The 24,350-nt window shown below is 43.9% G+C and overlaps 1 protein-coding gene across 1 annotated transcript in view; it reads right to left on the reverse strand.

Moving 5' to 3' along the window:
* VWF (von Willebrand factor) overlaps window positions 1-24,350 on the reverse strand; it is a 230,040-nt gene that overhangs the window by 160,042 nt on the left and 45,648 nt on the right. The window contains exons 10-17 of the mRNA XM_077825238.1: window positions 23,495-23,541; window positions 18,775-18,911; window positions 16,321-16,459; window positions 14,931-15,031; window positions 9,986-10,181; window positions 9,140-9,355; window positions 1,958-2,198; window positions 593-687 (exon numbers count right to left, since the gene is read on the reverse strand). Coding sequence (XP_077681364.1) covers window positions 593-687; window positions 1,958-2,198; window positions 9,140-9,355; window positions 9,986-10,181; window positions 14,931-15,031; window positions 16,321-16,459; window positions 18,775-18,911; window positions 23,495-23,541 — 1,172 coding nt within the window. The remainder of the gene's footprint in view (window positions 1-592; window positions 688-1,957; window positions 2,199-9,139; window positions 9,356-9,985; window positions 10,182-14,930; window positions 15,032-16,320; window positions 16,460-18,774; window positions 18,912-23,494; window positions 23,542-24,350) is intronic.

The following is a 24,350-nucleotide window of genomic DNA, read 5'->3' on the forward strand; positions in this document are numbered from 1 at the left end:
TCAGGAGACCAATAGGAAGCCAGTGATGTTCGTGGAGTCATGTGCTCCTACTGAGATACCCCACTCAGTGAGCCAGCTATTGTGTTTTACACCAATTTTGGTCTCCAAATGGTTTTAAGGTGTAGCCTCCTGTAGAGTGCATTGTGATAGTCTAATTGTGAGGTGACAAAAGTTTGGCTAACAGAGACAGTGGCCACATCTGAAAGAAAAGATTACAACTTCCTAGCCAGACACAGAGGGTAAAAAGCTTACTGGATCTCTGCTGTAATGTGATCATCCAATAGCAACTGGGGGCTAAAATCACCCCTAAGTGATCATCACCCTTAATCCCTTTAGCTAAAGGGAAACTCCAATGTAATTGTTTTAGGAATCAATCATGAGTGGTGCTCAGCATCCCACTGCAATGCAGTGAACACCCCCAGATTCTCCTGAAGATGGGAATATACCCGGCTCCATCCCATAGAAGGCACTGGTTTTATAAACACACTCCCACCCACCCAAGCACTACTGATTCATCCCTCCCCTCAAACTGTGTAGAAAGACACTGTAGAAAAGAACAACAACAAATATAAATTTTTTAAAGCATACTAACTTCTGGCAGATGGCTGATTGTCAAAGAAAACATCTGGCAGGAAGGCACCAGGGACTTTGTTTATAGTGCAGTGCATGAAGCCGTTTTCACAATAGCTATGAAAGAAAAACAAACAGTGAGTATATTTAACAAACTGACATTTAACTTTCACTTGCATTATGGTTTTTAGAGAGTCTACAAGAAATGCTCCAGAAATGCAAGGCTGTAGCTAGCAATTTGTACATACACTGAGCAATCTGTAGTTCCATACCCACTGTATATCCTTAATCTAGTGGTTCTCAAGCAGGGGTACACGTACCCCTGGGGGTACGCAGAGAGGGGCACATCAATTCATCTAGATATTTGCCTAATTGTACAACAGACTACATATAAAAAGCACTAGCAAAGCCAGTACAAACTAAAATTTCATACAGGCAATGACTTCTTTATACTGCTCTATATACTACACACTGACATGTAAGTACAATAGTTATATTCCAATTGATTTATTTTATAATGATATGGTAAGCATAAGAAAGTAAGTAATTTTTCAGTAATAATGTGCAGTGATACTTTTCTATTTATAAGTCTGATTTTGTAAGCAAGTAGTTTGTAAGTGAAATGTATGCATGACAGCTCAGACTCCTGGAAGCAGTACACTAGTCTGGAAAGGTTGAGAGCCACTGCCTTAACCTACCAAGGCAAACTTGCCTTTAAGCACACATTATTATTCATCATCACATTACTGCAGTGTCATACTGATGGAACACAACTGAAATGAATGGAGTTACACTGGCATAAAACTGACTAACAGAGTGTTAACACAGCCCTATTTGTTGCAATGTGGAGGAGGAGAAGTGGCCTCTTATGGCTCTCAATATGACCTCTCTGGTTAAGGGGAAAATGAGAGGATATTATTTCAGAAATTGGGCTGGTCAGGAACAGTTCATCAATTCAGTTCCTAGTTGCCATTTCATAACTATAAATGCTACTTAGTAGTTGCTTTTTTTGATAGAGATAATTAGATTTTAAGCATTTTAAAAAATGTATTAGTGTGCATTAAAAAGACATTCTTTAAAGCAGTAAAAGGGTAAGGAAGTTACTAAACTCCATTTCAAACTGGCAGACTGTTTTGCAGAAAAATTTGGTTTCATATTTTACTACCTGATGCAGATGCTTTTGATACGCCTTGGGAAGATGCCTACATTTAGATTAGTTATGGGCAAACCCTCAATTAGTTTAAATAGGCACAGCTCCTTTGGCTTCAGTATGGCTATGTCAATTTCCATCAGCGGTCTGGCCTAGTTATCTAATGAGGCTTTTCAAAAACCTCTGTAAATGGTATGTAAAGAAACAACTGAAATCAGTTATGAGTACTGCACTTACCACATGGTGTAATGGTCTGAAAAGACATCATCTGGCTGGAAGATCTCACCATCATAGTAGCAAGAGCATTGGGACTTTGGTACACAATCTCCATGCTCATCAATATATTGCCCATGTGGACAATAGCAGCCTTCCATGCAGAACTCATTGCAGCCTACATCTGGGTAGGATAGAGATCGGCAGGTCTGGTTGCATGGAGTTCCACACTGTTGGTAAATTTGGCCTTCTGAACAAGTCATTGCTGTGAAATAATACACATCCATGAAACCACAATGGAAAAACCCACTGTCCTGTACAATTCATGTAATCAGTGGAGAACGTTTTCATATTAACAGGTATAACCCTTCCATTGGCTTCAGCTGACTTTGGACCAGGCTGTAAATGAATAGCTGCCTATTTTTTGATCTGATAACAGCCATGTGTGTGTGTGTGTGTGTGTTCTGATTCACTTTTACTATTAGCTCTTTTTACCCTAACAAGGAAATTATTTCAAAAAAAAAAAAAAAAAAAAAAAAAAAAACAGGAAACCCATCAGTGGCACATCAAGGGCCATATCCTGCTGGTGTAACTCATGCAGATACTTCCATTGAAGTCAATGGAACCACTTGTACAATGTGAGCAAGCTACAGCATCGAGCAGAATCGATAATGAATGTTGGAAAAAGATTCCCACAAAAAGGGGGGGGAAGAGTAATACAAACCGCCTCCAGTTTCTGCTGTTACTTGGCTCTAAAAGGGAGTTGTGGGTTTACGAAATCATTGTTCTACCTGTACTTTTCCTTTTTACTTAGTTTTCATAAACAATGTAGTTTAGGGTCAAGATTGCTTAGGTTAGGTTCCTAAATCAACATAAAAGTGGCATGATTTTCAAAAAGTGCTGAGCACCCAGCAGTCAGCACTTTTTACGGTCAGACCACTTCTTCAGGGACCTAACTATGACCTTCTAGTTAGCCTAACTTTGGGGCTCTGCTTTCTAATATCTTGGTCTACTTCTGTAATTACTAGTGTTGATTAGAGAGAAGTTTCTTGGTTTGTACCTGCATCCAACACGAGGTGGCAGCAATGACAACAAATGTACATGTAGTGTAGTTGTAGCCGTGTCAGTCCTCTCCTTTCCACAAGACCAGGAACAGGCCGCTCTCGGGGTCATGCTATTTCTGCTCAAAGGCTGTATTGTTAACTAGGATTTACAGAAGCATTCGGATTTGTAACAAGCTTCTAATGGAAACAGCAGGGGTCTAAGGTGAAGTAGGACCCTCAATGGAGTGAGGCCAGCAGCTGCAGATCAGACTTTGCAAGCTTCTATCACAACTAAAGCTTAGGTCGAGGGGGTGCAGGAGCCTTCTCAGTGTTCTACCCCTGCAGACAATCCCAGCCCTTGTGTTCCCCAAGCACAAGGCCTTGAAGGCTCTAGGGCTGCCTCCTGGCTATCAGAGAAACCCCAAAAGGAATAGCAAATGGTCGGGCCATGACCCCACCCTCTTCCACACCAGCCAACAGAGCTAAGCCAGCACAGGGCTAGGAGAGCACATGCTTCGCTCTGTTAAAGAGTGCAAGGTTGGCCACTGTTCATTGCTCCTCCCATCCTGCTCTCATGGTATTGCTACTATCTCCTATCCTACCAGTCCCAAAGACACAATCTATGTTAGGTACCTATATGGCTCCCATTACCCAATTCACAGTCTTTAATAGATGAGGTATTGCGGCACAGAGAAGCTACACGACTTGTCCAAGGTCACACAGGAAGTCTGTAGTAGAGCAGGGACTAGAACCCACATCTCCCAACTCCTAGGCTAGTGCTCTAACTCACAATAGAGCCCGAGGAGGTCATCAAAGTTCACCAGAGCAATGGGCACCTACTGGAGAGCAAATACTCTGAGGCGTGGCCTGATTCAGCAATGAAAATAAAAGATACTCTCTTTTATCCCTGTTGCATGGGCCTCTGGCTGCAGTTAACAGTATGGCACTTCCAATTTACACATGAAGGATCTATGCGGGAGCAGCTACTCCACTGCCCCGGACAGTATAGAGAATGTTAGGGTAGGGGCTGTGAGGCTCCAGCAATAGGTAAGCGCCTACATCACACTGAAGAGTTTAGAGAGACCATAGAATATTCCCACAGAATATGTGATAACTACTTATGATAAACAATCTGTCCCACCTTGCATTTAGCCGTGACACTCTTCAGTACCTTTCCCAGACCTGAAGGAGAGCACTGTGTGGCTTGAAATCTTGTCTCTCTCACCAACAGAAGTTGGTCCAGTAAAAGATACCACCTCACCCACCTTGTCCCTAATATCCTGGGACCAACACGGCTACAGCTACACCACACTGAACAATTTGACAGACAAAGCTGAGGAGCACTTTCAAAGGTCTCCTTCATCATTACTATGGGCATGTTCAGGTAGGAGGGTTATGATTGTGATTTACTGTAGAGCTACCATTGGAAACGGAATTGGTTTGGCAAACTAAAACTAGGGGGAGTTTGAATCCAGACACCAATTTGTTTGAGCCTCAAAGTTTGGGATGGTTTAAATAAAGGATTCCAGTTCTGCCCCATTTCCAATTATCCAGCAAATAGTTACTCTCCTTGTTTCTAGTGACTGACAATGCCACAGCTAGTCCTAATTTTAGCTGAGGAACTGTTACACAGCTGCACATGATCTTACTAAGGATTTAAAAGCATCCTCAGTCCTCCACAGTGGCTGCCTAACTGTCCAACAACGTGCACATTCAAATTCCACTATATTGCACCATCAAATGCAACCTTCTTCCCCTAAGAAACTTATTAACAGCAGCAACTAAGGTCATGGGGGGTGGGAGGAAAAAATTGACTTTATGCTTTGTCATTCATGCAATTAAAACAAAACAAAACAAACCTTGTTGCCCTGAAAGGTTGTGTGAAAACTGAAGGGAAACAGATACGCATATGTGACCTCTAAAAATGCCTGCTCTAAACTACAATAGCTAGTGGCTCTACATCAAAATTCATCCATCTTGGGAGCTTCTCTGTTCCCATTCTGACTTTAGGGTGCGTCTTCGCCACAGAGTTAACTCGGGCGATCAGCAGCCCTGCCTGAACACCCGAGTTAGCCTGACGACTGGATAGGAGCAGCCACACCGCAAGCCCTCCCTGTGTGTCCTCACTGGTGCTACGCTCAGCTCTCTGTGTCACTAGCACTTCTGGGGGCACATCGCATGGTTCTTTGTGACACCGTATATTAAATTGAGCCACTCTATGATTTTTTTCCTGGTGAATTGTGAGAGAACTTGGCTGTCCTTCCAGACATACATGGGGAACTGTGGGAAGGGCATTGGAGGACTATCAGCACTCAGCTGGTTTAGCCAGAGTCCTCACAGCAAAGTGTGCACATTACCAGCCTGAGTGAAAGTGGCACCTGACCTCTAGTCAGGGCCGTCCTTAGGCATAGGCAGCATACGCCGCTGCGTAGGGCACTCAAACATTTGGGGCATCACCGGGACCATCGGCGCAGACTTCTAATCTTGCTGGGGGGTGCTCGACACCGCCCCCCCCTCCGATCCAGGCCCTGCCCCACTCCACTCCTTCCCCCAAGCCCCCACCCTCACCCCGCCCCTGCTCCATCCCCACCCGGCCTCTTCCCTGCCTCTTCCCTGCTCCTCCCCCTCCCTCCCAGAGCTTGAATGCCACGAATCAGCTGTTTGCAGCACTCCAGAAGTGCTGGGAGGGAGGGGGAGGAGTTGGTAAGTGCAGGGCTGCCGGCGCACGAGAGGCACGAGTGGAGGGGGACACTGGGGGGAGTTTGGTTCCGGTGGGTGCTCCACACCCACTAAATTTTCCCCGTGGGCGCTCCAGCCCCATAGCAGCCACCTATGGAGTCCATGCCTATGTCCGGGACAGCAGTTAAGAACGGGTCAGCTCCTGCACACCCAGAGTGCACTGCAGTTTCCTTATTAGGAAGGAAACAGGGGCCATATTCATTTTGTGTTGCTAAGAGCAAATCAGGCATGGGGCACCAGTTTAATACTACTGCGTAGGGCCCCATAAATCCTAAGGACAGCCCTAGCTCTAGCCCATAGCCCCAGACAAGCCAGCTACCCCAGGTTTAACACACCAGCAAACTCATGTGAGAGGATTTTGTGTGTGGACAGGACGGGGGTAAGGGCAACACCTGAGTAAGAGCCTGGGTTAACTCTGCAGTTCAGACATATCGTCTCACACCGAAATCCCCTCACATAAGTCATGCAACATGGACACTACTGCAGCAAATCTATAGGGCAGGAGGTGGGTTGGTCAATGGGTCCCTGAAATCTGCTCGAGAGCCCTGAAGGAGCACTTGGTGACTCATTGGCTGATATACCTCCTCCTTGTAGGGGAGATGTGGTACACAGGGGATGCAGACCCCCATTATGGACTCCATCCTCCTACACACCCCTATGCAGCACAACTAGTTCTGCTGCTTATTAGGTCTCTTGCATCCACAGAGGGCTACAGGGCCTGGATTGCCCTCTTAGACAAATGAATTAGAACGAAGCCACAAGATTTTCAATACCTGTATGCTGGATTTGTACGACAGCCTATCATGCTGCATTTAACAGTCAGAAATGCCATGCTACATTAGCAGTATAGTAATCTACTGCTGCCACTGTATCACTTTAAGTTAGATATAGCCTAACCCCTTTAGACACTTCTGAAAACCCTACCCTATATATCTGTACAGTGTGTAGCATAAAGAGGCCACAGTCTACCTGCCACTTATGAACTTCAGATAAAGCAAAGTGCTTCTGTTAAGTCATTTGCCTGTGAACCTATATCTCAGCCAGAGAGCAGGGGAGCAACCACCAGTTCAATACATCGGGCCATCAGCACAAATTATGCAAACAGCATATTCAAGTCTCAAGCCCATTAAAGGAATGATTGTTCTCCTTTGTGTGACAGGAGATGTCTGGAGCATCAGAATTATCTAATGGGGTCTGATGGATCTGCAGTCAGTGAAATCTGCACTTGGTGCAGGCACAAAGTGCTCTGTAATGTACAGAGAAGAGGAAGCAGTGCTACACTATTAAAGATTAATTGTGAAAATTGACTTGTTCAATTACAGCAAGAATAATGGTGCATTACCACTGCTCTCGCTTTCAGCCTCCAGACCTGTGCGATTTTTTTAAAAGGATTTTTATTGAATTACTGTTCCACTCTCTGAACATTTACATAAATTAGGTCAATATTATGAAACCATACAGCAATTTAACATAATCCAGTCTTGTTCTTTCTCTCTCAGTAAATATTATCCAGCCTCCAACAATCAGAATCACCGAACTCTACTGGTCCAGATTGTATCAGCTGGAACACCAGTGACCTCTCACCTCTCTAGCTTCTACAGTAAGTCAGTTTTTCAAATGGCTGCCCCACCCGGCTACTGTTTGAGAAGGAATAATGGAACTGGGTTGGAGTGCAGCCAAGCATATGGGCTTTTCCCCAAAATTCCCGATTGTCTACTGTCCTTAAGAGTAGAGCTGTTTGGGAAAAAGAAAAAAAGTCTTCCGCAAACATTTATGGAGAAAACTATTTCTATTTTATGTCACACTTTCATTTCAGTGGAAATTTTCCAACCAGCTCTGCCTAATAATGAGATGAGAAAAAGGGAGATTGTTTTTTTCTGTTCCAGCCTCTTGCCAGATTCTTCACACACACACACACACACACACACACTGTTGGTCCGTGCATAATCATCCTATTATTTTTGTCACCCCATCATCAATCTCTACCCCCACCCACCCCAGGTCTACTTGTGTGTTTCAGCCACCTGTTTTGCCTAGCCTTTTGGATTGTAAGTGCTGTGGGACAGGGGCTGCCATTATGGATGAGGTTTTCAAACAATCCTAAGGAGAATTGAGCCCTCAGATCCCACTTGCTTTCACTGTAAGTTAAGTATCAGAGTGGCAGCCGTGTTAGTCTGTATCCACAAAAAAGCAACAAGGAGTCCGGTGGCACCTTAAAGATTAACAGATTTATTTGGGCATAAGCTTTCATGGATAAAAATCTGAAGAAGTGCATCTGAAGAAGTGGTTTTTTACCCGTGAAAGCTTATGCCCAAATAAATCTGTTAGTCTTTAAGGTGCCACTGGAAATTAAGCATTTAAGAGCTGGTGTAGTTTAGAAAATGAGATCAACCCAGCTACATCACTCAGGGGTTTGAAAAATCCACACCCCTGAGCAGCATAGTTAAACCAGCCTAAATCCCTGTGTACACAGCACTAGATCAACAGAAGAATTCTTCCAGTTGATCTAGCTACAGACTGTCAGGGAGGTGGATTTACTACGGCAATGGGTGAATCCCTCCCATCGCTATAGTAAGTGTCTATACTGAAACGCAACAGTGGCACAGCTGCACTGCTGCCCCTGTACCACTTTAAGTGTAGATATGGCCTAACTCCTTTAGACACCTCTGAAAATCCCACCCTTTATATCTGTACAGTGTGTAACACAATGGGTCCACAGCCTGCTGAAGGGACTCTGTGCACTACTTGAACAATGATAAATCATCATTGTCTTGTAATAGATGTTTCAGCCTCACGGTCATATTAGAATTCATTAACAGTGGAGACAAAGAGGCCTAAACATGACAGCAAAATAGTGCTCACATATCAGAAGAATGGTGCAGACATAAGAATTGGCTTGGGCCTTTCCTTGGAACCAGAACTAAACAGTCTGCTAGTTTTCTACTAGGGCCAGAGATCTGATACAGTGGTTAATACTCACAACTCCTTTTGAAGGCAACAGGAGTTGAGGTGGTCAGTGCCTCACAGGATTGGGTCCCAGATAGGAAATGTCAAAATACAATGAAAGAACCTGTTACCATAAACTTCATGAGAGACTTTGGATACTGCCAGCCCAAGATAGTCAGAACATTTTCAGATAGGTAGCCAGAGTTAGTAAGGAAGTTATCTGAACCAAGCCACCAAACCAGCTGAGGTTTGCTCAATGGGAGCTACTTTTGCCTGATGCTGAGCACCTTTTTTGAAAAACTGAGCACTCTCTGCTCTTAATGGAGTGCAAGACCATTGAGCGTGTTCCACATGTCCTGGAGGAGACACTCAGCACCTTGCAGAAATCAGGTCCTTTAACTCCCTCGGCCTTACTGACCGTGCCAAAGGACACCATAGAGTCAATGCAAGAAAGTACTTCTTTGCAGCATTCACTTACAGCAGAAGTCCGGTTCCCGCCACTCGATCAGAACGCCTTTCCTAGCACATGCAGTGGCATAGGTAGAAACAGCAGCGCACAAGCAATCCTTGCCATCAGAACAGGAGCAAACGTCATAGCGGCAGTTCTTCAGGTATGGATACGGGCTAACTTCATGGTGGCAAGGCTCAAACATGGATGACATCAGAATTGAGCAGGAATCTTCAGCATACTTGGCTAAAATGAGAAAAATAGTATCCAGACACTTTACACTAAAAGAGCAGTGACCGTAAAGAGAAATAAGAATAATCAGAATAAGTGCTTGTATACACTTAAAAGGCTGCAGTTGCACCTAGGTAGTGTAGACACTACTTCTGCAAATAACTCCATTAGCTCACGTCTGTGCTGCAAATCTAATGGCCCAAACCCTCTCCATGACCCAACTTTGGCATCGATATGATTCCATATGATGGAATTTCTGGAGTTTCATGATGTTTTGGTTTTTTTAAGTTTGTTTTTTTAAATTAGAAAATTGAATTAAAAAACTGCCTTAAAAAGAACATTATTAAGGTTACAGAGTCAAGCCCTCTGAAGTTAGGAAAAGCCAGACGTCAGGTTTCCCATGCAACCTGAATTCAGCCTCCTTATGTGTACACAGTATGATACAGTTTTTAATTACATGATCACGTAGTATTTTTTTCCACAGGACCCCGCCTCATTCAGTGCAAGGAATGAGAGGTGTTTTATTTATTTTACAGATGCTATCATGATCCTGTTCCCAGTACAAAACAGTTGCACTTTTACGGGACGGAAGATTGCATGTTGTTACTCTGTACCATATGTTATGTGGAGGCCAGGGTTCCGTACCTAAGCGAGGGTTGAGACTACAGGGGTCGCTGTCTTGTTTTAACAAGTCTTGGCAATTTCCATTCAGCTTCCAGGCATTTCCAAAATCTTCCACAAGGGCTTCCACGAGGCCAGAAGGTGTCAGAAAGTCGTCCCCTTCATTGCCATTGTAGTTTCCACACAGACCACAAGTTCTGTCAGTGTACATTGGGGAGAGCTCACAGAAACAAGGGTAGAATGGTTATTCTTCAATATTAGTCCACAGTTTCATGGCAATATTTTTATTGGACTATGTAAATTCCTCAAGTATATATTAAAGGGGCACCATCAACTTAACAATCAAACTGCTGGCTGAACAGTTTTTACATACTTTTTTTTTTTAAGAAGTAATAAAAATGTACAAGTAGCACTTTTTTTACCCAATTTAATTATTTTTACTTAAGTAGAGAAAAAAGTTCTGTTTCCCCCCCCCCCGTATTTACTATGTGCATTTAACAGCACTTAATGTCGAGTCACTTTCACGGTTTTCCTTGGGTAGCTTATTTTCCCTGTCTGTGTTGGTCTTTATGACAGCAACAGTGGAGAGGAAAATGATTTTTAGATATAGGAGAATGATAGTAATATCACAAAAAATGGCAGGAGGACAGAAGGGCAGGTATAATACTAGAAGTTATTTAAGTAATTTTTAATTAACTAAATTTCAATTTAGTGGTGTTGTCTTGTGACAGTGGTAAAGAATAGAAAGAGTTGATTTCTTCTAACACTGAACAAGGAACTTTATTAAAATAAGGAAAACAGTACTATCTTTAAAGCTACTCTACTTCCCTGTAGCACTTCTCCTGGTATACAGCCTTCCCCAGCCCCATTTCTATCTGGCTTCCTTCTAGGGACTGAAAAAAAACAGGGCCAAACAAACATCCTCACAGGGCCAAATTCTGCCCTGATTTACACCCACAGAAAGACTGATGGGTTGCAAGAGATTAAACGTGGCCCCAAATTAAGACGTAAAAAGCTACATATTTAAAGGTTTCAGAGTAGCAGCCATGTTAGTCTGTATTCGCAAAAAGAAAGGGAGTACTTGTGGCACCTTAGCGACTAACCAATTTATTTGAGCATAAGCTTTCGTGGGCTACAGCTCACTTCATCGGATGCAAGCTCACGAAAGCTTATGCTCAAATAAATTGGTTAGTCGCTAAGGTGGCACAAAAACTCCTTTTCTTTTTACATATTTAAAGAACATCTGAGTAGGGAAGTAGTAGGACAAATCTGACCAGGGGGCCAAGTACCTGAAACGTCCGTTCATTTCAATAGGAATTGTCAGTGCCCATCAACATCCATAAGAATGTGGTCTCTAAATGAATATTACAAACAATTCTTGGGGGCTGGCCCAATGGCCAGTGGTACAGTAGCTCCCTGTATGCTTGGCAGGGGTAAGCAGTGATACAGAGGCAGGCTGAAAAGTGGAATATCTTTCACAGTTATTTCTCTGGCTAATAAAAGATCACTGGTGAAGGGCTCCAAAGGGAAGCCAGTCCTGTTCTCACTAACAACAGCAGCAGGGGAGGGGTTTCTAACTAAGGATACCATCATTCTTCAAACACAGTGACTCATGTTCATCCAAAGTTCTGTATATGTTTTGGAAACTTCCCTGAAGGGGTTAAATCACAAACTTTCAGAGGTCACCAGAGGGGTGCCTCTTCTTGACGAATGCAGCAGGCAAATCCAAACACTGTAACTTTTACCAGAAGTGTTTGCACACAAGTCAGTGGGAGTGCATCACTTCCCCCAATTGTCAGAAATGTTTGGCAATAGGTCAGTCCATTTACACTGTAAATTTGTGCTCCAAAGGCAACAATAATACTGACTCAGGTACATAAAAGGGAAGGAATTCATAGCAGAACATAATAATAAAAGAAGACAATGGGAAAAACTGCTAAGACAGTAATTAGCAAAGGTTATTGCTGTTATGGTAAATGGGTTGAAGTAGAAAATTAGACTTTTTAACAGCTAGGCAAGAAGATGGTCAGGATGTAAGGGTCTGAGACCCGGCAGAAGAGATCACAGATGCAGAGAGAAGCAGGAAATCCTGAGAAGTGCCAATGGATTGAACTGAATTATCCTCAACCCTGAAACAAATCCCAGGTGTTTTGGTATTGTACATCTAGACTAGACCAAAACACAAATTGCTGAATCCATAGTCTCAAACCCTTCCAGAACTTTCCCTCCTGTTACAGTGGGTTTTTTTTCAATTGCTGAAGCTCTAATGAACCTTTACCTTGAGCTAGCATATTAAGCCCACTTTTTGTGCTACTGTGCAACATTTATCCAGAATTCGTGCTAGCAAAGGTGGGTACAACTCTATGCTAGTTTTATGATATGGGCTTCAAGATGGTTCTGAGAGACAGAACCATACTGGGTAGAGTGGAAGGCAAGGAAAATGAATATAGCTAGAGCAAGAGTATAGATGCATTATGCTCATGCCGTGAAAGAGCAGATAAAGGGTTCAGTTATGGGACTCTTACAATGGTGAGCTCTTACTCACACAATTATTCCTGTTGACAACAAAGGACCTGCTCACTTGAGTAAATGCTCACCAATGCAAGAAAAGGGTGTGCAATCATCAGGCCCATAACAGCGATGCAGGGGAGCATGGTTAGGACCTGCAGTCATTACATCTGTTCTACCCTTGTAGCCCACTCACCTCCAGTGGGTAGCTGAAGGCCAATGTGCAGGGGAACAGTGCCACAGAAACACCCGCACCCCCCTTCTGCCTCATCCTGTCCCTGGGAGGATTGAAGAGCTGTGGTCAGCACTGACTAGCCTCCCCCAGCAGTCCTCAAGATGTAGCAATCAAACGAGGACAGCCGCCTGCATGTGCATACAGGGTGGTATGATGGGGTTCTCTGGGCTCTCTCCTCATCTTACTCACTAGGGAAAGGTGGCCATATTTTTGACCCTTAGAATTGGAGCCCCATGGGGCACTAGTGTAGAGCCCTGCATTGGGACTGGGATCCCATAGGTTTTGCAGGCCCACTGCCATAATAGCAAGATCGGGTAGGAGTGGGATTAAAGAATAGACCCACAAAGGGCTCTGCCTTAGAAATAGCACAATATACTGTCCAAGTGTGCACTTTTCATACATTAACAGATTATAAAGCCAGAAGGGACCACTGTGATCATCTAGTCTGACCTCCTGTGTAACACAGACCATAGAACTTCCCTGAATTATTTCTTGCTTGAACTAGAGCATATCTTTTAGAAAAAACATCCAATCTTGATTTTAAAATTTCCAGTGATGGAGAATCCACCGCAGCCCTTGCTAAATTGTTCCAATGGTTATTTACTCTCATTGTAAAAAATATGCACCTTATTCTCTAGCTTCAACTCCCACCATCTTGTTATAGCTTTGTTCGCTAGACTGACGAGCCCATTATTAAATATTTGTTCCCCATCTGGGTACTGATAGATTGTAATCAAGTCACCCCTTAATCTTCTCTTTGATGAGCTAAATAGAGTGAGTTCCTAGAGTCTCTCACTATGAGGCATGTTTTCCAGTCCTTGATTCATTCTTGTGGCTCTTCGCTGAACCTCTCCAATTTATCAACATCCTTCTTGAATTGTGAACACCTGCACAGGACACAGTATTCTAATAGTAGTCACACCAGTTTCAAATACAGAGGTAATATAACCTCCCTATTCCTACTCAAGATTCCCATTTATGTATCCAAGGATCACATTACCCCTTTTTAGCGTCGACATCTCACAGTGGGAGCTCATGCTCAGCAGATTATTCACCACAATACTCCAAATCTTTTTTCAGAGTCACTGCTTCCAGGTTAGAGTCTCCAATCCTGTAGGTATGGCCTACATTCTTTGTCCTAGTTGCAAACATTTACATTTAGCCATATTTAAATGCATATTGTTTGCTTGCACTCATCTTACCAAGCAATCCAGATCACTTTTTAAATCGGTGAATAGACTGCCCTCTTCGTTATTTACCACTCCTCCAATTTTTGTATCATCTGCAAAGTTTATCTAATTTCATGTTTTCTTCCTGGCCACTGACAAAAACAATAGCATAGGGCCAAGAACAGATCCTCGCAGGACCCCACTAGAAACACAAGCACCTCACTGATGATTCCCTATTTACAATTACATGTTGAGACCCATCAGTTAGCTCATTTTAATCCATTTAACGTGTGCCATGTTGAACTTGTATCATCCTAGTTTCTTAATCCATGTCATGTGGCATCGAGTCAAACATCTTAAAGACGTCTAAATATATTACATTGACACTATTACCTTTATCAATCACACTTCACCATTGTGTTTACGAAATTATGTTTGAGAAATTCAATCAATCAATCCAGTGCAAACTATAAAAGTATCTTTGCTAGGAATATAAAAGGATTTATTATAGGATTATTGATTAGCTTTATTTTTTGTTGAATTCAAAAAGCAATTATTGACAATCAGTTGCCCTATAATACTCCACAGGACAAACGTCTCTCTTTATGTTGATCTGGAATGACCATAAATATTATTCTTAGTAGGAGCAGCATGCTGTATATCCTGTGCAATTAAATTATTTTTTTTCCCTTGAACATATGAATGATTGTATCCTATGGGCCAAATTCATCTCTCATTTTCACCTGTGCAATCCTATTGACTTCAGTGGGGATGGACAAGACTAAATGAAATCAAAATCTGGCGGATAGGGGTCTCCTGTAATGAAAGCAAAGCTATTCATAGTTAATGGCTACTGTTAGTGCACAGAAAAGAAAGGAAAAAAAAAACAAGCTGTTTCTGTGATGCAAATGTTTGTTTCTAGAAAACAAAAGGATCAGTATATTGCTCTGAGGGCCGAGAGAGAATGGAATTTCTAGCATGCAACACAAGCAATTTCTCACATCAGACAAGAAAGTCTTTGTGTATGTTTGGGTGGGGTGAGAGGAGAAAAAACTACCTTCACCAGAAGTTTACCACGACCATCCCAGTCAATCTGTAAATCTTCCCCATAGGTGAGGAGAACTGAAGACATCATAATGCGCTGGATACGGAGGGCACCTCAAAAACACAGCGGACAAGTTTCAGACAAGAAGGGATGCATTCTGTCATCAGCAAGGAGGATACAATGTCCTCATCACCCATCAGCCCATGGGATGGATCTAAGCAGATACACTTAAGGTTTGTCTACACTATTTTCTTTGCACAAATGTAGTGGAACCGATGCAAACCCCTAATATAGACATATGGATTTGTACCATTTGATTTACACCTGATACAAACCCAGTACCAACGGGGGCACAAAGACAGTGCTAGTGTAGCACAGCTGCTTACTGGTCCTAGGCTCCCTGGAAGGTGCAGAGACGGGCCAGGTGTATAACATCACCCGCTCCATGATACAGGCCAAGGGAGCTGCACTGCACCGCAGCGGAGGTGCACACTGCACAATGACAAAGTGGGACACAGCATCCATGCTCCCCTGCTTGCTGTGCATCACTTTGACACTCCACAGGTATTGTAACCACTGGTCTGGTGCATCTCTGCACTTCTCCTTAGCATGATCTGGGCCTCACAGGCCCCAAAAGAAGCACATATGAGCATCATCCAGAGTTACTGGTGAAATCACTGCAGTCCACTTCTAAAATTTCAAGTTTTTGGGTGGATAAATGGATACTTGACATTGGTTTTTAACATCATTGGCTAGATCCTCAACTAGTCAACAGCAGCATAACCACACCAACTTCAACGGAGCAGGGCCTATTTACACCAAGTGAGGACCTGGGCACATGTGCAAGAGAACCTGGCATGATGCAAATTCAATAAAAGGTGATGGTAACTGTGTAAAATGTGACTCAGAGTTGGGAATAGGAAACATTCTTTGAGCTAGGCTAAAGCCTGCCTGATAACGTTGAGAAGGGAGACACCTTCGGGTATGTCTATACTGCACACTAAACCTGGGTCTATAGACCCTAGCCTTGTGGACTCAGTGTTTCCAAGCCCATGCTTGAGTGTCTACACTGCATTGTAAACCCGGGTTTAGAATTGCTGGATGCTGGTCTCACAGCCATGCTGACATGTCCATGCTGCGCTACTCAGACTTTCTGACTTGGAGCTGCAGCTTGACCTGCATCCACAGTAAAAATGAGAGGGTCTGGACTCAAGTCCCAGTGGCTCTGACCCACCCCTAGGAGCAACCAAGGATCGGGTCCCGAGTGCTTGCTGACTGGGGCAGACCGATTCTCTGTTTGGACAGAAGGGGGGCTTGGGCTCAAACCTGAAGTAGAGCCCAGTCTCAGTGTGCAATGTAGACAGTAGTGTGTGGTCAGAATTGTTACATGCCACAAACACACCTTGTGTCAAAGGAATCTGTACATCCTGCCCATTCAGAGAGATGACGCCCCCATGCTTCATTTTAATGATGCTGTTCTCCATGTCCTGGAGTCGGACAGAGGCCGAGCGGGTGCACACTGCATCAGGATCATCAGCACACTAAAAAGAAGCCAACATTTCCTATGACTGTTAGGATTTCACTTTATCAATGACTCAGCTCCTCCAGCATGCTGGGCCAGAAGCCCTCCTGTGGCTGTAATTTTAGTGTTACATCTGTCGCCCATGGAGCTGGCTTCAGTATTTATTTTATTTAGCAGTAATGCAAGGAACCTACAGGTTCCTTGTAAGACACTGGCTACAGTAGTTAGCATAAGGCATGAGGCATATGAACTTTGGCACAAACAAATGGCCCAGTGGTCACCCCTAAGTTTTGGGGAATTGTGAATAGAGTGGTTAAGGGGGAAGTTTGTAACTAGTGACACCAGAAAACCACAGGAATATGAGTTAACACTAGCTCTTGGATATTTTAGGATAGGAACAACAGCAGATATCTGATCACAAGAGTGTCATAGCAACAAATTGACATATATGATAATAAGATGAGATCACTACTATCCTAACCTATAGCGGAAGGGCACCCGAACATTAGCAGGGTGAGGCAATACAAATAAGAGGGGAGAAATCCCTAGTGAATATGCATGAGGCATAGAGATATCAGAGTCACATGTTATAAAAGTTGTAGCCCAGCCTGTGTGCAGGAGGAGAGGTTACAGGATGATGGCCACTGGTGATGATGAGGAAGGTGATAGTGATGAGGAAGATAATGGATAACATTTCAGGTTGCTCTTCAAGGGATGTGAGAGTAGATGGATGTTCAGATGCACATTCTGTATTATTTCTATCTACCTTGCTGAGTGAGAGTGTCTGTGACTTTGCTGAATGCATTAATAAAACTGTTACAAACACAGAAAGGTTCCTAAGTGTGAGTGTTGCAACTGTGCACACCAGGGTTCCCAACTGAACAGTAATTTTAATAATACTGGGCCTGATCTTGGGACAAGAAGCTGTCAATCCACAGCAGGATAACTGGGAATTCTTAAGTACTCAGTGTAATTAATACACAATCCATAGATCAGGCTACTCTAGGGCAGGGTCTGTTCTCAGGGCACTGGAAAAGGAGCTATGGGGCCATGACAGCAAGTCTCCTGTGACACAGGCTGCACTGTGTGATGAGAGAGCTTCTCCTCTTGATTGCTCTGTCTGGTGTGATGATGAGACATGTCACAATCCTGTTCAAATGGGGAACTAGAAGCGCGCAGCTCTCACTGTCTTCATTTCGGGTGCTGCTGTTACGAGTTACAAAGCGGTGGGTAGAACGCTGCAGACAGGGAACAGTGACTCACTGGCTCCCGTCTTCAGTTTCAAAAGAACAGTTTCAGTGGAAACCAGTTATGCCAGTTCCACACACACAGCTCTGCTCTCAGATCTGTTATGTAATAGGCACAAACGTAATCATCCCTGCCACTGAAGGGAGTTGTGAGTGGGGATGGGCAAAACCCATTTCCCTAAAGCAAGTGAGCTTTCTGCTCACCTTCTCTCTGGGGCCTCTTAATCATCCCTAACCTGTCCCTGCTGCTTGGAAAAGTTTTCCCGTCTCTGCCCTGTCACTGTGCTCTTCATGCTGCTTCTGCTGCCTGCCTCCCTCAACTTCCTCAACCTGCCCTGGTGCCTTCCTCTCGCCTTCCAAAACCTCCTCACTCCCACCGCTGCGGCCATTTCTCTCTATCCTACCTCTCTGCCATCCCACCACTGTATGCCCTCACTCCTCCCTCTGCAAACTCCTTTGCTTTCCCCTCGCTCCCACCCACTCCCTCACTTACTCCCCTACCCATTTTACTGCCCCTTCTGCAAAACTCCTTGAGGAAACTCTGCTTGTGTTCTTCCTGTCCCAATATGCTCTGGCACCCTTCCCATTTCTTTCTGCCCTGCAACTGGGTCCTTGCCATTCTCTCTGTGGCAGAGGGCATGAGAAACAAGTTGAGAAGGGCTGACATACTAGGGAGTAATGCAACTTATTAGCCAATGTGTCCCTGTGAGAAAAAACTCCAGATTCTATTAGGGTTACAATACCACTACATGCTCCATAGCTTCTGAGGAAGCACATGCCCAGGGCAATTACCCAGAGAGCCGTCCAAACAGTTCAGTGTATGAGGCACACCCTCTTCTGTCTCTTGCATTTATATGCTAACTTTGGCAAAACTCCAGAGAGACAATGCAGTCACACTGTGAATTTGAATTTATAGCCCGCAGTTAAAGGAGTAGCAGCAAGAAGAGGCAAAATATATGTTAATTCAGAAGAGAGAGTCTAGCTAATTTAATAGGAATATGCCATTTATGTGCACAGGAATATGCCATTTAGTCATCTACTCACCCCACCCCCCCCATTCTCCCCACCCCACACAGGGTGCTGTTACCTGAACCGTCTCTATGATGACAGAAAAGGAGTTCTCCTCACAGTCTTTGGCAAATAAGTATTGACAAATCCCACTGAAGGTGAAATACTTGTTGTCAAAACTTTTGAAATGGGATTGGCCAGTGACAGAGCATTCTCCTGAAAAATACCAAGGAAAACAGTCAAATCATTGAACAAATTCCTGCTTTTTGTGAGACAGGTGGGGCAGGGGGAGGGGGAGAGAGCAGGCCCTGCCAGGCTCACAGCTCCTAAAGGCTGGATAGTGGTGGCAGCATGGCTCATCCCACTGATTATTCCTGGAAGTTATTGCCATTAGAAATGAGGACTCCAGCCAAAGTTGGGACGACCATACTGCAAGATTTCCTCACAAAGTGTGAAATTCATCCTTGCACAGAGGACCAGCCCCCCTTCAAAATGACTCTTAAATAGGACTTTAAGTGGGGCACAAGCCTTGCTCTGGCTCTCTGCATGGGGGTGAAATTTACCCAGTAATATGTAATTATGCAAGCAGAACCAGGGACTTCACTGTGGTTACTCAAGTGCTACTCAGGCCAGGTTCACGCACATCGTTGCACCAGTTTACCTAATCAGCTTACTTAAACCAGCGCAAAAGCCTCTGTGAACACTCTTAGGCTTCGTCTACACTAGAAAATTAAGTTGGCTTAACTGTATTGCTCAGAGGTGTGAAAAATCAACACCGCTGAGTGACGTAGTTAGGCCGATCTAAGTCGGCGCAAGGTTGATGGAAGAACCCCTCCCATCGGCATAGGTAGTGCATACTCTGAAGCACTACAGCAGCTGCACTGCTGCAGCATTTGTAGACAAGCCCTTAATTCAATTTAAATGTGGCTTGTGTCAGTTTAGCTTTGTCTGTAAATTTACAGATGCCAGCTCCCCAGGTTTAATCTGATATGCTAATAATAGCTAGCTCTCATATTGCATCTCTCACCAGTAGCACTCAACGTGCTTTATGTAGGAGATAAACATCATCACCCCTATTTTACAGATGAGGAAATTGAAGCACAAGGAGGTTAAGTGACTTGCCCAAGGTCATCCCAACAAGCCAGTGGCAGAGCCAGGATTTTAACGCAGGTCTCCCAAATTCCAATCCAGTGCTGTATCTACTAGGCCATACTGCCCTTAGAGCTCCAAATGTGGCAATTTAACTAAATCAGCTTTTAGAACTGTGTAGACGAGGCCTAAGTTGCAGAACAGAGCCCTTTACAAGTTAAAAAATGGAACACTTCTTATTCCTCGACCCCTACTCTGATGTTCCTTTGTGGTGGTGCCTCACTCTGGATTTTTGTTACACCCTTGGGTCTTGGCAGGTTGGGAACACCGCCTTTGTGTCTCTAGAACATTACAATATGGTCTTGTCATGGCTCCAATGTCTGAATGCCTGTATCACAATAACCTTATTTAATACAGAACAGCAAAAAATGGGTTAGCTCCTTTGCTGGGCTCCCTGGGACTTATTCAAGCATTTAGGTAAAAAATACTTTGATTTTATGAATCACAAAGGCAGGGGTGCTGGAAACATTTTTATAGTGGAGGTGCTAAAAGTAGAAAAAACTTACAATTGAGTTGTTACTACTTCTTCAAGCCAGGGGGTGTGGCCGCACCCCCAGCACCTATGCTCAAAAGGGATGAGGAGCTGAAAGACACTCAGACTAAGATATAGTTAAGTGTTTCTTACAGAGGCAGAATTTATGGTGGTATTTCCTCTTACATTTAAGTTATTTAATTACCAGTAACCAGAAATTATTCACAGTTTAACCGCTAAAACCACAGTTCTTACAGAATAAAACTGAATTCCAGCTTGCAGTCCCTCCTGCTGTGAAAAGGAACTATTGAAATATAGGACTTTTTAACGTATCTGTTCCCAGTGTGTATGTAGAAGGTTGTTCTTATTATTTCTGTGGTGGTAGCACCCAGAGGCCACAACTGGACCTGAGACCTCATTATATTAGACACTGCTTAAACACATAGGAAAGACATGTTCCCTGCTCCAAAGAGCTTACAGTCTAATCAAGTTATTTCATGCGGTCAAGTCCCAACACCTGCATGGAGCCCCAGTGAAGCCAATGGGAGTAGGGCTGACAAGGGAGAGAGGAGAAGAGGGATATTCTTACCAGGCCCCCAAACAAAGGGAGGCCCCCAAAACATCTGTAACATCTGCATAAAGAAAATGAAATGGGAGGGGGTGGGGCCCCAGCAAACATGATATACTAGGGCCAGAATTTCTCTATATGGGCCACGCAGGGATCTGCCCACACAGAACAAATTGCAGGCGCGGGGGCCTAAAATGACAACCCAATATAAAGGGTGAAGGAAGAGGGCTACCTTCACAATATGTACACAGTCTGAACAGACATTTTTATATAAGTGACCACATACACACTAGCTACACGTATCTACCCCCCCAGCCTATCCTTAATTAGTTGACTAATGAGTTAGATCTGCTTGAGGAAGGGACCAGACCAAGCTATTTTTTATTCCTGTTCACTCAGCAGAGCCAATTCAGCTCAAAGAGAGGGAGCTGGATTCTATTCCGTCCTGTGCAGCAGCAGAATTTTAAACAATATTCTAACTGCAGGCCTTTGCTCCACACGTATCGATTCACCTCAGTAATCCCAATAAAGACAAAGGGGCTGCAACCAAAAACAGATTTTGGCCCATGTAATATTTATTACTGATGACAAAGACTGAGCCATAAAGATCGCAGTTTGGGGTTTACACGCCAGGCTGAATTTGCACTTAAAAGCAGTCGCATTTTTCACTTGTGAATTGATAGCATTTGATCTAGAGTCATGAGACACAATAAACATGGAACCTCGTGGGCCTTTTTTCTTTTTTTAAAGAAGTTACTTTGCACAGTTGTGCTGCACTTGGAGAACTCTCCAATGAACTAGACAAGCAGAGGGCTGGACGGGGACTTTGTGTAGAAGGCCTGCGTGGAATTTCTCATAAAATATGTCTCCCTTCCATTTGCAGTGATTCCATACCTCTCAGATTGTGCTTTTCTCTGAAATTTTGGAGCAACTGCTATTTCCATTTGAAGCAGGGGATATTTTCAGGAAGGGTGGGGCAAGGCAGCTGAGAGGCTTTTCATTGTCCACTTGTAGGTAGGTGTAATTCCCCCCCTTTGATTCTCTCTTGATCTCACCTCTGTCTTTGCCTCTGAGAACTACATGTTTTCCCCATTTTCTGATCTCCCACACCCCCTTCTCTTAGTTCTCCTGCTCTCTCACATCTCAGCACTAGGTAGGTCAGAGCTGCCTGTGGCAATCCCCCTACACACACTCGTGCTAGGCGCAGGAAAGGCAGTACTGCATCAGGCCAGTGCAGGCTTCCTCTTTTTCTGCTGATTGCAGTGCTGGAACTGAAGAAGGGCCCAGAGCAGCAAATGTACATTTCAGGTCAGGGAAATGGGCTTATGGAGTGAAGTGGGGAGCAGGGACGTTGCTGGAGCAGCCTTATGGCAGGACGTGTGACACTCCATCATCTCCTCCTCCCTGCACACCCTCCAGGATGGGTGAGTATTCAGGATGTAAGTATCAGCTACCCATTGCAAACAGCTTGTTCTAGGTGAGTTCAGGAAGAAGAGGAAAAAAAGACTGGTGGTCTGATACCCGCCTGTGTCACCATTAATGGAACACAGGTGGCCTACTTGCCTCTCCCCAGCCATGGCTCTAGCTCCTTGAACAGAATACATCACTTATGACCCAAGCCTGCAAATACTACTGAGCAGAGTACCATGCATGGTTTAACTGACTTCTATGACACGTAGTGCTCACTATTGTAAGTAGTCCCATCCAAGTGCTTGCTAAATCAGGCCATTCATTAAGGCTTGTCTACACGGAGACATTCAGAAAAATTAATCCAAATTGACTCTCTAAATGGATTAGTTAAACTGCATTAAACCCTTGTGTGAACACTCTTAGGGTATTTACACTGCAATTAGACACCTGGGGCTGGCCCATGCCACCGGACTTGGACTTGTGGGGCTCGGGTAAAGGGGCTGTATAATTGTGGCGTAGACATTTGGACTCAGGCTGGAGCCTGGACTGCAGAACTCTGCGATTGGGGAGGGTCCCAGAGCTCAGGCTGAGCCTGAATGTCTACATTACAATTAAACAGCCAAGCCCCATGCAGAGTCTAATTGCAGTGTAGACATACCATTATTCAGAAATAAAGTGGCCTTAATTCAGTTTAGCTTGATTGACTTTCAAAGTGAATCAAGCTAAACTGAATTAAGGTCATTTTAATTCTGAATAAGAGTGCCCACACAGGGGGCTTGATGTGATTTAACTAATCCACTTTAAATTCATACTGTTAGTTAATTCAGATTAATTTTCCTGTCCATATGTAGATAAACCCTTAGAAAATTGTTGATACTCAAGTTAGCACAGCAGTTTTCCTTTACCTGAAAGCTACTACTATGAATCTACAGCTCTTTTACAACATGGCAAAAAAAGCAACAGAAAGGGAACTCGTGCTTTTCCCCCTAAACAGGTATTTACATTGCCATACACAAGCCCATCTGCACAGCCTGATTTATCTTTTGGACTCCTGGACTCTTGAAATATAACCTTGGTGCTGACTTGCAGCCAGAGCTTGAAACAAGGACAAACCCTGTCTGTGCACTCATCCATGCATGGGACTGACTTAGGCAAGGCTTACATACTTTTGTGGAGCTATAAGCACAAGGGTCAGCATACCTGGGCACTCCTCGTTGCTGCAGATCCAGTTGCCACGTCGACAAATGCTAGGAAATATATTGTTGAAAAGTTAGGGTGCATGATTTCACATCCACGGTGGCATGTCCCAAAACTGTTGAAAGCAGAGCTCCCCCTTCAGAAAAATTAAACCAGTCATACTCCCCCGCACCCCAATACAGCTTAACATATGCATCTTCCATACACACACTCCCTTCAGCTAGCCCCTTGCGAAACACTGGTATTGAAATGTAATATTGTTTTTCTAAAAGGAATTATTCTGGAGAAGTTCTATGGCTTGTGTTATACAGGAGGTCAGGTGAGATAATCACAATGGTCCCTTCTGGCCTTGGAATCTATGAATCAGTATGGTTATAAAAGTACAAAACTCTTTCTCCTTTTTTTTTTTCAAGCCACCTTTTTATTTTAGCTGTAACATGTGTATTCTTCTAAAACCGAATGGTTTAAAAAAAATCCTCAGGGGGTTTCCACTGAAACCCTGGTACGTACAGTCTTAACGATGAATAACCCTTCTTGTGTGTGAGAGGAAGAGAGAGAGAAATAATATTTCTTCCCAGGTCTGTGGATGGGAGTATGGATTCAGTATGAACTCTTGGAGGCAGTAGTAATATAAGACATAGTCAATGCACACCAGTGGCTGTTGCTATTATGCTTGGGCCTATATGGCACAACATCTGCAAGCCCCACAACTTTTTAAAAGAGAATGAATTGGGGTTGGGTGGCTCTCATTTGATCAGTTAGCCCATCCCTTGTACACCTTCTGGAGTGAGTTGAATTACTTAGGGTGACACAAGCGGGGTTCAATGGCACAGCATTCAGCAAGGGAATATTTAGGCTC

This window comes from Eretmochelys imbricata, chromosome 1 (genome assembly GCF_965152235.1).
Source record: "Eretmochelys imbricata isolate rEreImb1 chromosome 1, rEreImb1.hap1, whole genome shotgun sequence".
NCBI lineage: Eukaryota > Metazoa > Chordata > Testudines > Cheloniidae > Eretmochelys > Eretmochelys imbricata.